At 65.9% G+C, this 13,363-nt stretch overlaps 2 protein-coding genes across 2 annotated transcripts; one reads left to right on the plus strand and one right to left on the minus strand.

Annotated features, from left to right (window-relative positions):
* Window positions 1-1,374: 1,374 nt before the first annotated feature.
* Window positions 1,375-7,298, minus strand: PFKL (phosphofructokinase, liver type). The gene is made up of 22 exons (XM_080603656.1): window positions 7,140-7,298; window positions 6,499-6,572; window positions 6,307-6,384; window positions 5,995-6,184; window positions 5,732-5,897; window positions 5,587-5,631; window positions 5,393-5,501; window positions 5,168-5,263; window positions 4,995-5,087; window positions 4,499-4,624; window positions 4,279-4,343; window positions 4,114-4,177; window positions 3,856-4,002; window positions 3,694-3,764; window positions 3,519-3,606; window positions 3,189-3,341; window positions 2,939-3,103; window positions 2,725-2,786; window positions 2,522-2,633; window positions 2,344-2,443; window positions 2,145-2,250; window positions 1,375-2,047 (listed from the first exon to the last, which is right to left on the minus strand). The coding sequence occupies exons 1-22, from the start codon at window positions 7,222-7,224 to the stop codon at window positions 1,900-1,902; spliced, it is 2,343 nt and encodes a 780-aa protein (XP_080459782.1). The 5' UTR covers window positions 7,225-7,298; the 3' UTR covers window positions 1,375-1,899.
* A 148-nt stretch (window positions 7,299-7,446) lies between these two features.
* On the plus strand, window positions 7,447-9,481 carry PROCR (protein C receptor). The gene is made up of 4 exons (XM_080603665.1): window positions 7,447-8,051; window positions 8,160-8,396; window positions 8,568-8,834; window positions 8,952-9,481. Exons 1-4 carry the CDS (start codon window positions 7,988-7,990, stop codon window positions 9,062-9,064), a joined length of 681 nt encoding a protein of 226 aa, XP_080459791.1. The 5' UTR covers window positions 7,447-7,987; the 3' UTR covers window positions 9,065-9,481.
* Window positions 9,482-13,363: the final 3,882 nt, after the last annotated feature.

A 13,363-nucleotide genomic window follows, 5' to 3' on the forward strand; every position in this document is an offset into this window, starting at 1 on the left:
GCTTTCAACTCCTCAGATGACCTAGTTCTTGCCTGCTGCGTTAAACCCGGCTGCGTTTAACCGGTCGGTGTGATTTATAATATACCAGACTTCCCTTGACAGCCAAGGCCCCAGAGACTTACCCGTCATCTCATGTGCATCTTGCCCTTGCGCCGAGGTTAAGTCTTCTCCCAGGCTGCCTTGACAGCCTGCTCGGCGGCAGAAATCACGCCTGTCTGCGCTGGGGACCACGGGGCGCACTGGTAGGCACCCCCTGGCCTGGTGCCCCCCGCTTTGCCAGGAGGAGAGTGGCCAGAGGGGGCATTGTGGTTTGCCAGGGGGGCTGGGTGGCTGATGGAGCTGATGGTTTGCCATGGCCTGGGGCTGCTCCAGCGCAGCTCCTCCTCTCCCAGCTCAGAGAAGCTGTGCTGCTAATCCCCGCCAGCGCCACTGTCCCCGTGCACAGCTCCCCGCCTACGTGCCGCGCTTGTCATACTTGGCTGGTGCCGCTGCTCCGGCCGCCAAGTGCCCCTGCTGCTCCCGAGCCCGCCGTCCTCCTGTCCCCCGGGGGACCTGGCCCCAGGAGGAGCGCTGCAGGCTCTGCCTGGGGTCCCCGGAGCAGGTGCCGCCCGGGAAAAGCCGCGCTGTTTCCTTCATCAGCAAGTTCTGCTGTTTCTCTGCACGCTCAGCTCTGGCAGGGACAATGTGCTAATTATCGTCTTTGTCCAGAGCTTAAAATAAGTACCGTGGCCAGCTAGGGGAAAACACTGTTGCCCTTAAAATCAAAGGGGGCTCGCCACTGGGGACAACTCCACGGGAAAGAAAACAACTCTGTGTCCAAACCCCAAGACCGTGACACATCCCCGTGCTGGTGATGTCCCATCGGCCCGGCCCCAGGACGGACAAGTCCTGGGAAATTTGATGTCTGGCATCAGCCAAGCCCCAGTGCTGCGAGCTGGGGCCGTGGCGCTTGGCAGCCACCCTGAGAAACTGCGTGAAAGCCACGCGTGTCGCCCCGAGAAGTCAGCTTTGAACTTCCCTTGAAGGTGGGAACCAAACCAAGGGAGAAGCGATTTTCCTCCAGGGTTGCGAGGTCGCCCCGCAGAGGGATGTTGACTTTGCACCCGCTGGAGGGACCCGTGCATGGGAGAGACCGCCCAGGGTCCCGCTCTCCCAGGACCCCTGCTTGGGATGCACACACCAGGGAAACCTCCCGTCCCGGCGTTAATCTGGCTCTGGCACGTCGTCTGCAGCTCAGCTTTCTCACGCCCGCTCCCCAGCAACCAGCCTCAGCGCGGGACTGTCTCCCCACCCCGATGCCCACCCCACGGGGACGATCGGCCCCGGTCCTCCCCGCGGGGACGCGGCGCCCAGTGACCACGCCGGCGACGCAGCTTTGGCTCCAGCGGGTTTTATCTCTAAGACGCGAGCGACGCCGTGATGGCACAAGACGCGGCGGGGTCACGGAGCGGCGGTGAGATGACGGGCAACAGCCCCAGGGCCACGCGGTGGTGGTGGTCACAGCCAAGCGTCATGCAAGGTGGCTGGGGACAGGGGCTTGCCGGGACCTCTGTGCCGAAACGACTTGGGGGGATGGAGCCGGGGGCCTCACCGGGCAGAGGAAGCCCCCAGGGCCATCCCCTGCCCGCTCCGGCACAGCGGCACCTGCTCCTCTGCTCCCCTCCTGCGCCGAGCGTGCTCAGCTAAAAGCAGCACTTGGTTGGGGCGGTCAAGCCACGGAAGAAGGAATCAGGATAACCCCATCATTAAATAACAGGAATAAACTAGAAGAGGATGATTACGGGGCTGGGCTGCGCGGCTGGGCTCAGGGAAGCCTCCTTGCCCACGTCTGCGCAGGGCCCAGCCCTTGGACCAGTGACTTCAGGCAGGGTTTGGGGAGGAAGCGCTCGGGGACAGCCCCTAGAAGCCCTTCTCGATGCTGAGCGTGCGCCGGGTGACGTGCTCCATCTTCCCCGAGATGTACTCGGTCAGGCTGATCTGGTAGTTGGCCAGCATCTTCAGCATCAGCCGCAGGTTCAGCCACCACTGCTCCTGGGGCAGCCGGTGCCTACGAGGGGGGACACGGCTCTCCAGTGGCCCCCGGGGATGGTGGCCCTCACCACCAGCATCGGGAAGGTCCCCACGGACAGGGGACGCGGACTTACTCGAAATCCGTCACTTTCTTGAGCTCCGTCACGGGGCTGAAGGCCACCACCTTCTTCCTCAGTCCAATCACGCAGGCGGAGTCGGCCGAGTTAGCAAACACACGCCCTGGGGGGAACGCGGCCGGCCGCGGTCACCTCGCAGTGGGGACAGCGGCCGAGCTGCCCAGTGCCACCGGTGTCCCCCCGACCCTTGGCTCACCCTTGCGGTAGACCTCCTGCAGCTTCTCCGACATCCACAGCACAGCCTTCACCCCCAGCTTGGTCCCATAGTTGCGGTCAAAGGGGGTCGGGGCCCCGCCCTGGGTGCAAAGAAACGCTGATGTCAAGCCCCCGTGGCACGTGGCACGGTGCTGGTGGCCCTCCTGTCCCTGTAGTACCTGCTGGAGGTGACCCAGGACGTTGATCCTGCAGTCGAAGATCCCTTTGCCCTCGGAGGAGTAGAGGTTGTAGAGGAACTCGGTGGTGTAGTGCTCGTGACACTTCTCGTTGCTGGGGGAGCAGCGGGAAGGGGTGGGGGGGGCCGCTCCTTCACTTGGCGTCCCCAGGGTGTCCCTGTGCCCCGGGGGACCCCCCGACCTACCGCAGCACCAGCCCTCTCTGGATGTCCGTCTTCATTTTGTCAGTCAAGTGCTCCACGTTGGCCTGCGAGACAAACCACCGGCACGTCCCGGGCCTCCTGCGTCCACCCCACGTCCCCCTGATCCCACCAGACCTCCTCCGGAGCCCGCCCCGTCCCCGTTTTCCTTCCTTTTTTTCACCCCAGCGATGCCATCAGGAGCCCGGGGGCTGCTCACCTTCAGGTCGTGGATGGTGAAGGGGTCTTCGTACACGTAGGCGGCGTCGGCGCCCACCGCGATGCCGGTGACGGTGGACAGGTACCCGCAGTAGCCTCCCATGGTCTCCACGATGAAGACGCGGCGCTTGGTGCCCGACGCCGACTGCTTGATGCGGTCACAGCTCTGCGCCGGGACAAAGTCGGGGACGGGGTCACACGGGCAAAGCCCGCTGGGGACGAGCGGGGGACCCCTCGCCGCTGCCCCTCACCTCCATGGCTGCGTTGACGGCCGTGTCCGAGCCCAGGCTGAAGTCGGTGCCGGGCACGTTGTTGCTGATGGTGGCGGGGATGACGCACATGATGATGCACAGCTCCTCGTACTGCCCGCGGGCTTCCACCAGCTGCAGCACCCCCTCGTACGCCTGCCACGGGTACGGCCGTCAGCAGGGTCCCAAACCGCCCCATTGCCCGGGGCCGGTCCCGTCCCTCCTCCGTGTCCCCACGCAGAGGCGCGGGAGATGCCACCTCCCTCCGGTGACACCGCGGGGCGCTTTCAAAGCCCTGCCCTCCCCAGCCCGTGGCAAAGGCTCTCCCCGCACCTCGAACCCCCCGATGACCAGCAGAGCCTGGATGTTGAATTTCCGCACGTTCTCCACGATCTTTTCCATGCAGGTCTTGGGCAGAGTGCTGCGGAGGGGAAGGATGGCGGGGTGAGGACCACGAGGTCCTCGAGAGGCCGGGTGACAGCAGTGTCCCCCCGCGCAGACCACTTACCGCTTGGTGCCCAGCATGGACCCGCCGCGTCCCAGCCAGCCCGCCACGTCGTGCCAGCCCACCTCGCGGATCTGCAAGAAGCAGCGCCCGTTGTTGGGGCTGGGGACAGCCCGGCCACCCCTCTCACAAGCCCTTTGGGGCTTTCGGAGCCAGCGCGCTGACCTGTCCCTTGGCCAAGCCCTCGAAGCCGTCATTCACCGCGTAGACGGTGTGGCCCTGGCAGATGCTGATGCGCACAGCCGACCGGACGGCCGCGTTCATGCCGGCGGCGGGGGCACCCACGTTCAGGATGGCCAAGCTGAAGGGGCTCTGTGGGGACGGCGGTGGCACAATGGGGACGGCGGCTTGGCCACCACACGTGCCTGTCCCCCTCGAAACCGGAGGTGACGATGGAGGGGACGTCCCGCCACTCTCCCTTACCTTCTCCTGCGCTGGCTTCTGGTGTGCCAACATCTTGTAGATGTTCCAGTTGTTTTCAAAGCTCCTGCAAGGACAACGGTGGCTCGTGTGGAGAACCCACATCCCAGCGGGACCCTCTGGGGACACCTCCCAGTCCCCTGTGGTGGCCACCACCCCGCTCCTCACCTCCCGCGGAGCTGGATCGCCTCCTCAAACCTCTTCTCATCCATGGCCTTCTGCACGTCCTTCGTCTTGGGGGAGAGATGAGCGCTGTGACGCCCGTGCCTGGGGTGATGGGAGCAGGACGACCCCAACGCCCACCCCAACCTTCCAGGGCTGGGAGCCAAAGCCGGTGCCACCACTGGCTCCACACCCCCGGGGACCCCCGGTGCCACCGTGTACTCACCACCTGGACGCACTCCATCAGGGGCAGCCGCACGGACTGGTTCCCCGACAGGCTCACCACGCAGGCGGGGGTGTCCGGGGTGGCCTCCAGCAGCGCCATCACCGCCTCCATCCCCATCTTGCTGCTCTGAAAAGGGTTTTGGGGCGGGGGGGGGGACACCCATCGGGGCGTCACTCCGGGGCCACCTTCGCCGATGCCTGCACCTCGCTATGGGTGCGTGTGCTTGGAAATCAAGCGGCGGGGCTTGCTTGATTGTTTCCGATTTATGGCCGGGAAGCCACTGAATTATTTAAAAGCGGTGATTTCGCAGCAAATTAAGGGAAATGGGGCGATCGCTCTGCCCGGCTGCGCCTGGGGGGACTGTGTCAGCTTGATCCAAGCTGGCACATCCTTATCATCAGGCAGCGTTCCCCTAGGTCCCCCTTCTGCCGTGCTCCCAGCCCTTTTCTGAGCTCCTGACCCCCACCCGCGGCAGCCCCCCCTGCCCAGGACCCACCAGCACGCGGTCGAAGGCTGAGGGCGTCCCGCCGCGCTGCACGTGGCCCAGGACGGTGACCCGCGTGTCGAAGCCCAGGCGTTGCACCACCAGCTGCGGAGCAGAGAGGCTGTCAGGCCGGGCAGGATCCGGCCACAGCCGGGGGAGCGGGTGCTGGTGGAGCGGGGCCTTACGTCCTTCACGTAGTTGGAGGAGATGGGTTTGCCGTTGCGGTCGATGGCGCCCTCCGCGATAATGATGATGTTGAGCCGTGACCCTCGGCTGCGCGTCTGGCATGGCATGGGGCGGGGGAAGGAAAACACACGTCGGCAACATTAGCGTTATCTGGGTCCGTCCCTGCCCCGAGCACCCTTCCTGTGGTCCCCAGTGGGGGTCGCAGGGGACGGGTCCCCTCTCACCTCCCCGAGCCTCTCGCACATCATGTCCTCCCAGCCGTCCTCCGGAGGGGATTCGGGGATGAAGAGCCAGTCGGCCCCCGAGGCCAGCCCGGACACCAGCGCAAGGTACCTGCAGGGAGCGGCGTTGGCACCCGCATGTCCCCAGGGTCCCAAAACGCAGCAGTGGCAGAGCTGCCCCCCGCGGTGGTCCTCACCCGCAGTGCCGGCCCATCACCTCCAGCACGAACGTCCGCTGGTGGCTGCAAGGAGAGCGAAGGGAGGAAGAGGAGGAGGAGGGAGGCTGGGCGTGCACCCACGGGTGCCGGCAGCCGGGGACGAGGGGCAGCCCGTCCCGCTCACCTCTGCGCCGTGGTGGTGATGGCGTCGATCACCTCCATGATGCGGTGCAGCGCCGAGTCGGTGCCGATGGTCATGTCGGTGCCGCAGAAGTCGTTGTCGATGGAGCCCACCAGCCCCACGATGTTCAGCCGCCCGTTCGCCTTCGCCACCTCCTCGCTGATCTGCCCTGCTCCCCGATCCCCACAGCGCCGGGCTTTGAGCTCCGCAGCCCTTCCGACCTCCCGTCCCCGCGGGACCCCCCCTCGCCCCCCGGCGCCACGCACCGTCCCGCAGCAGCTCGTCCAGCAGCCCGCCCCACTCGGCGCGGAAGATGTCGGCGCCCGTCAGGCTGCCATCGCCGCCGATGACGCACAGGTTGGTGATGCCGTGCTCCACCAGGTTGCGGGCGGCCCGCAGGCGGCCCTCCCGGGTGGTGAAGGCCTTGCAGCGGGCGCTGCCGATGACCGTGCCGCCCTGCCGGGGATGGGGAGGGGGGGACACACGGGACACGGGAGGGGGGACAGCGGGGCGGGGTGACGGCCCCCGGCTCCTCTCGCGGGTTAGGGTTAGGGTTAGGGGCGCCGGGCGAGGCTTACCAGCTGGATGATGTTGGAGACGCTGAGCCAGGTGGCTTGCTTGATGTTGTCACCTCCCTCCACCAGCCCCTCGTAGCCCTGCGGGGACGCGGAGGTGAGGTCCCCGAGCGCAGAACAAACAGGTAAATGAATGAAAACGGGGCCACGCGGCTTTTGGGGGAGCCGGGGGCACGCTCCGGGGGGTGGGCAAACCTCGTAGATGAGGAAGACCTTGGCTCCCACGTAGATGCCCATGCGGGTGACGGCGCGGACGGCGGCGTTCATGCCTGCCGAGCGGAGACGTGACAGCGAGCGGCACTGGGGGGGGCTCCACAAGGGGGACCCCCACCAGTGGTGCGTGGCAGGGGGGCTCCACAGGGGGCCCTCCTCCAGCCGGGAGAGGACCCCCGACAGTTCCATCCTGCTGGGGCATGGCTGTCCCCATGTGTCCCGTGTCCCTCATGTCCCCATATCCCATGTCCCCCATGTCCCGTATCCCACGTGTCCCGCGTGTCCCGTATCCCATGTGTCCCGTGTTCCATGTCCCCATATCCCTTGTCCCCTGTGTTCCATGTCCCCATATCTCGTGTCCCCCATGTCCCATGTCCCCATATCCCTTGTCCCATGTCCCCACATCCCGTGTCCCCCATGTCCCCACATCCCACGTCCCCTTGTCCCGTGTCCCCACATCCCGTGTCCCCACATCCCGTGTCCCCACATCCCGTGTCCCCGCGTCCCGTGTCCCCGTGGCGCGTCCCAGAGGCCCCCGCGGCACCGAGGACTCTGGACCCGCCGCATCCCCGCGGCCCACGGGGGGGCTCGGCCGCGGCCCCCCGGCCCCCCGCGGGCCCCACCTTGCGCGTCGCCGCCGCTGGTGAGCACGGCGATGGCCATGCCGGCCCCCGCCATCCGCAGCCGCTCCAGCTCCGCCGCCGCCATCGCTGCGCTCCCCGGCACCGGCGCCGCCGCCGCCCCGCCCCCGCGTGGCCCCGCCCCCGGCCCGGACACGCCCGCGGGTGGCCGCGCCCCCTCCTGGCGCCGTGCCGAGCCGGGCCGGGCCGGGCCGGGCCGAGCCGAGCCGGGTTAAGGCCATCGGGGGCCCGACGGGCCGGGCCGAGCCGGGTTGAGCCGTACCGAGCCATACTGAGCCGTACCGCGTCGTACCGAGCTGTGCCGAGCCGTGCCAAGCCGTGCCGAGCTGTACCGAGCCGTACCGAGCCGTGCTGAGCTGTACCGAGCCGTACCGAACCCTACTGAGCCTTACGGAGCCGTACCGAGCCGTACCGAGCCGTACCATGTCGTACCGAGCCATGCTGAGCCGTGCCGAGCCGTACCGAGCCGTGCCGTGCTGTACCGAGCCGTGCCGAGCCGCGCCGTGCTGTACCAAGCCGTACCGTGCCAGCACCGGCCCGCCGTGCAGTTCCCATGCCCGTACCGGGCTGCTCTGCAGCTGTTACAAGAAGCACCCGTGCCACCAGCCCGGTTCCCCCCAGTCCCTCCCAGTCCCTCCAACGCCCCCGACCCCCCCCGGGCCCCCCGTCGCGCCCGGCAGGGAAGGGGTGCGGCTGTCCCGGGCTAAGGAAATGGGAGCGCCTTGGCCAGACTCCCACCATCGTCCTCCTCCTCCAGCCACACCTCCCCGGCCCCGCTAAATTCCCCCGCCGCCGCCGTCCCCGCTCATCCCGTCCCGTCCAGTCCCGCCATGCTGCGGCTGCTGCTGCTGCTGCTGCTCTGCGGGGCCCTGGGCTGCGGGGCGCAGGGCGCGGGTAAGGCCGCACGGGGCCACGCGGGCCACCGCCGGGCTGGCGGGCGAGCGTCGGGCTTGGCGTCACCCAGCCACCGCTGGCCGCGGTGACACCGACGTCTCCCGGCAGCCCCGCTCGCCTTCACCATGCTGCAGTGGACGCGGGTGTCCAAGGGCATCTCCGTCTTCTGGGGCAACGCCACGCTGGGCGGGCGGCTCAGCCACCTCCTGGAGGGCCGCAACGTCACCCAGGTGCTGCCGCTGGAGCCCCCGGCCGCCTGGGAGCGGCGGCGGGACGTGGTGGGCAACTACCTGACCTCCTTCAGCGAGCTGGTGTGGTTCTTCAGCAAGGAGAGGCCCATCAACTGTGAGCGGCACGGCGGCGGGGCGAGGGGGTGCTGGGGGGCCGCAAACGGGGCTGTGCAAACTTGGTGCATGGAGGGCAGCTCGGTGCTGGGGGCGGCGAGGGCGGTTATGATCCCCTGCCCGTCCTCATGGCCTCCCTTCCCATCCTCACGGCCCCCCCTGCCTCCCGCAGACACGCAGAGCCTGTGCTGCCGCCTGGGCTGCTACCTCTTCCCCAACGGCACAGCCCGCAGCTTCTACGAGGTCTCCCTCAACGGGACGGCCTTCCTCACCTTCCACGTCCCCACCGCCACCTGGGAGCGCCGCTGGCCCGGCAGGGACGCGGTGGCCTCCTTTGCCCAGCAGGAGCTGACGAAGTACCCGCAGACCACCCACGACCTGCAGCATTTCCTCAACACCACCTGCGTGGACATCCTGCGGGCTCAGAGCACCGAGACAGGTCCGTGCCGGGGATGACAGGGGTGGCCGGGGATTGTCCCCCTGCTCCCAGTGCTTGTCCCTTGAGAGCAGGGGGTCGGGGTGGCCTGCCGTTGTCACCTCCTCTCACCTCTTGCAGGAAAGCAGAGCAGCCGGTCGCGCGCCCCGCTGGTGCTGGGTCTGACCCTGGGGGTCTTGGCGGTGGTGGGCATGGCCGGAGGCATCTTCTTGTGCACAGGTGGCAGCTGCTAGCAGAGGCAACGGCCGTCCCATGTCACACCACAGAGGCAGGGAACCGACCCAGCGTCACCCCACAGAGGCAGGGGACGGATCCTGTGCACTGCAAGCCCCTCGCTGGCGGGTCCCGCGGCTGGGATGTCCCTTCCCTGCCCCGCGGACAGTCCCCATGCTGTGTGCCGAGGCTTAATGCAACACCACGCTTGGCCGGGATGGAAAAAACAGGGAAGGGGAGTGGTGAAAAATCAGAGAAGAAAGCCAAGAAAGCGTTAAAAGGCTGGCACTCAAACCATCACTGTCCCCATTCTGGTGGGGGGGGGGAACGGGGGAGGAAAGGTGGCACACCTGGGCGAGGACCCGCCGGTGGCCATCCACCTCCACGCACGACAGCCCTGCTTCGGTTTTGGTGCAATAAAACCCCTCCTGCCCACCGCCTCGTGCTGCCTTCCCTTGCTTTGGGGCTGGACGGCGCGCCCCGAGCTTGCTCGGCCTCGGGGGAGGCTTGCGGGGCTCGCGCCACCTGAACTCGTCGTGACCCCCGCGCCGCTTTGTTTTCACTGCAGCAGGGATTTTTCCCCGGGGCCAGCAGGCTCAATTTGTTTTTATTTCCCTTATCTCCCTCTGGCACACCAAGGGGGACTGGAGGTGAGCAGGCAGTTTTCCTGGGCAGACTGAAGCGTTCACCGCTGTCACCTACAGACGCTGGCTGCCCAGCGGTCGAGGGAAGAAATGGGGAGCGGGGACAAAAGGGGCTTTGGGGGGGATAAAGAAAAGAAGGATTGCTGGTGAAGCACGTCCTCGCGTGAAAGCACAGCTGCAAACCCAAAACTCCTCGTGGGAGCAAGGGGTCGGGCAGGGGAAGGGGGAGATGGAAAAAGAAACGGGAACAGGATGGGGAGATGACACGGTGGTGTCCACAGCGAGAGCTGAAGAAGGAGGTCTCCAAAAACCTCATCTGATCCGCTGGAGCTGCCAGGTGGCCCTGGCCGCCCTCCACCCTGAGCGGCGTGCTCGGCCGCCCCGCTGCTCCCCACCCTTTGGGGGACTCCTCAGCCGGAGCGCGAGAGGCCTGAGCATCCAAAGCGCTGACACCACAGCAGGCGAGCGTCAGCGCTCGGAGGAGAACGGCCTCCAGCGGGGCGCGATGGCCGTGTCCATATCCCTGCGGGCTGCGCTTTGGCACACAGGGCATCGCCGTACCCACACAGCGGCACAGCGGGTTGGGCACCGCGGCGCCTCGAGCTGCACGTTTCTCCCAAGGGGTCGCGCGGCTCCTGCCAGGTCCTTGGCCAGGGGGCACCCGGGAAGGGCCTGGATCTGGGGCCGGGGGTTGAAGGACAGGGCTTGTTTTGCTTCTGAAACGCGTCAGCTTTGGGACAGCTGGGGAAGTCTCCACTTGAAGCAGCTCTAGGGAAGTCTTCTCTCATCTGCTGGCCCCCTGCACGCTGGGCACGGCCGGGCGCTCCAGAAAGCGGCTACGCTGCCAGCACAGGGAAAGCGAGCCGTGGCTGCTGCTGCTGCCACCCTGCCGTGTCCCCAGTAGGGCTCCTGGCCGTCCCCGGGCACCCAAAGCCACCACCCCTCCGTCCCAGAGCCACCTCCCCGGCAGTGACCAGCACCCGCGCCCAATGCGTGACACAGAGCGGAGGGAAAGGTTATCGCAGCAGCATCCGCGCCCCTCCCAGCCCCAAAATTCCTCTTTCCACCCCCAAACTGCCTCATCATGGGGTCACTGCTGCTTGCCCCTGCACCAGCACGCTGGGGACGTGTGGCATGCTGGGTCACACGCGGGGAAGGGCTGGCCGCAGCCAGCTCCCGGACACCGCTTAAATATTTACCATCGCTCTGGGAGCTGGTAGCTGCATCCAGGGCCCGTCCTTTCTAAAATCTGGCCGTGCTCCCCCCCCGGGATGGGTGCCAGTGCTTAGCCGCGAGCATCCGAGGGGCGAGTGCGGTTTGCTCCTTGTTTTATTTTCCCCACAGCCCTCTGGAGGCTTTCCCCAGCCCCCTATGCAGCATCGCCCTGAAAGCAAACACTAAAGGCAAACATGGGCAGCCTCCCCCCTCCCCACAAAATTTCTCTTTCCGTGTGCCACGTAGTTTCCATCACTCAGGCTGCTATCGCTGCTCGGGTTGAGATAAGGTGCCCAGCCTCGAGCTCCGCATGGTGTTGCAGGGAATAAGGCGATGCCCACGGGGTAGGGGCAGGTTTCCCCTTCGCCTCCACGCTTACCCCACGGGCGCACATCTCCCCTCCACCCAGGGGCTAGCAGGGGGATGCGGTTCCACCCCAAAGGCTGAGCATTTTGGACACCAGCCCTGCTGTGGGGTCAGTGTCCCCGGCGAGCCCCCAGCCGAGAGGCACCAGCCCCGTGCCCCAGCTGGTGGCCGCGTCCTGCCCGTCCCCAGCCCTGGGATGGGGCTGCCTGGCGGAACAAAGGGGACCAGCGCTCACCACGCCGGTGGAGATGCTGTGCGGCTGCCTTCGGGGCAGGTGACACCACACCACCACTCCCGTTCCCCCTGCACACCGTGTCCCTCTCTCCCCCATCCCCAGATTTAGGTCCCCCTCGCCCCAGCTGAAGCTGCAGCACTTTCTGCTCATCACCAGGGCAGGAAGAAGGGCTTAGCCTCATAAACACACCCTACGCACGCAGTGCCTGCGCTGGTGTCATCAGCGCCGCTCCGGCCCCAACAGGCTCCGTCCTCTGAGCTGTCCTCAGAGGTCACGCTGCGACAGCCCCAGCTGGTTTCGTGCGCGGAGTTTCCAGTTTCCAGACATCCCTGTTAACCCTGCTCTTGCACCAGGGCAAGCGCGTTTGCTATTAGCCAGTGCCCCTAGGGAGAGGGTGGTTTGGTGTTTTTTTTTCTTTTGTAACATTTTTGCCTCATTTGGGGTACTGGGAAGCACCCAGGCCCTCTTCCACCGCACTGCCACTGCCCAGCGGTGCCTCCTGCTCCCAAGGGAGGGCGGGCAGCAGCCATGGAAAACTTCAGTGGCAGAAGGGGCAGAGCTGACACGTCCCCCTGCAGGGCACAGGGGTGCCCAGGACCCACCGCTGCCCTCTTCCCTTTCCTCTCGCCTCCCAGGTCAGCGTGCCTGACCCGGCCTGCGGAAACAGGAGGGGAAAGCTGGACCCTGGCCACAGTCAACACCAGGCGGTGATGTGGCAGGCGGGCAAGCGGAGGTTTTTGGGGCAGGAGCAGCACCAGCAGCGCTGATATCCCGGCTGCTGTCCCCATGCCAGGGAAAGCTCCGGTCTGAGCAAGCCAGCCCCTGCCTGACTGCAGCGAGCAGCTCAGCCTGACGGCTGATCACCTAAAAACCACCTAAAACGGTGTAAGAGATGCTGGCGAGGAACCGTCGCTTCACCCTCCTGAGGTCTCCAGCCTTGTTTGAACAGCTGTACGTGGGGACCGCTGCAAGTCTGCGCCTTCAGGACAGCAATTCTCTCCTGGCAGCGGTCGCTCCCCTCCTGCCTCTGCCGCCTGTCTCAGATATAGACGAGTTTAGGTACAGATAAGTGCTTTAAAATAACAAGCTCTTAGGAAAAAACAAGCCAGCCTACACTGCGCTTCCAGAAGTTTCCATGGAGGAGAAACTGCTGTTTGGGAACACTTTCAGCCCCTGCCCAGACTCGGGGAGGAGGGAATGCTCCAGGCAAGCAGTTTGGCTCCTTGGGATGAGAAATAGGGGAGCAGCAGCTCCGTGGGGCTGAGGGCATGGGGAACAACCCCCTCGGGCCAGACGGCTCTTTGGGACCCTTTGGACCCAACGCTGCTGCTCCTGCGTGTGGTCTCAAAACCGCAACATCTGCTCTGGGACAGGCGACGTGGCTTTGCAGGCAGCAAGCCCAGAGCGTGGAGGGACAGACCTTGACGAGGCTTAGACGTCATGGAGCAAACAGTTACTGGGAAGCCTCCTCTCCCTCCCCGTGCAAGTGCTCTGTGAGGGATATTTGTCCTACAAAGAACCGAAGGGACCCTTTGCCCAGTTGTCTCATGGAAAACAGCAAGCCAGAGGCACATGCTCGCTTGCTTGGCGAGAAGAGCCGCAGTTACCTGCTCCTGGCCTCTGCTGGAGCATCCCCTCCCAGGTGATGGCCGGGACAGCCGGGTCTGACGTGGCTGGGGGGTCCTCACCCCATCCAGAGGCAGCAGGGATCCAGCCAAAGGAGGGCAACAACGCGCTGACAGTGGAAGAAACATCTTCAGGAGATGATCAGAAGCGATCACTTTGTAGAGCAGGATCCCACGTTAGCCAGGCAGTAACCATTTGCTTATTTAACAAGCCCTTCTCAAAGGGGCGAGAAC

Source organism: Anser brachyrhynchus (assembly GCF_964034855.1).
Source record: "Anser brachyrhynchus genome assembly, chromosome: 9".
NCBI lineage: Eukaryota > Metazoa > Chordata > Aves > Anseriformes > Anatidae > Anser > Anser brachyrhynchus.

Coding starts and splice junctions, on each gene's coding strand:
- PROCR (XM_080603665.1), top strand. CDS start 7,988: ATGCTGCGGCTGCTGCTGCTGCTGCTGCTCTGCGGGGCCCTGGGCTGC. Junction 8,397..8,567: donor CAAGGAGAGGCCCATCAACT/GTGAGCGGCACG, acceptor TGCCTCCCGCAG/ACACGCAGAGCCTGTGCTGC. Junction 8,835..8,951: donor GGCTCAGAGCACCGAGACAG/GTCCGTGCCGGG, acceptor CACCTCTTGCAG/GAAAGCAGAGCAGCCGGTCG.
- PFKL (XM_080603656.1), bottom strand. CDS start 7,224: ATGGCGGCGGCGGAGCTGGAGCGGCTGCGGATGGCGGGGGCCGGCATG. Junction 4,178..4,278: donor GCGATCCAGCTCCGCGGGAG/GTGAGGAGCGGG, acceptor TTGTCCTTGCAG/GAGCTTTGAAAACAACTGGA. Junction 3,607..3,693: donor TCCATGCTGGGCACCAAGCG/GTAAGTGGTCTG, acceptor TCCCCTCCGCAG/CACTCTGCCCAAGACCTGCA.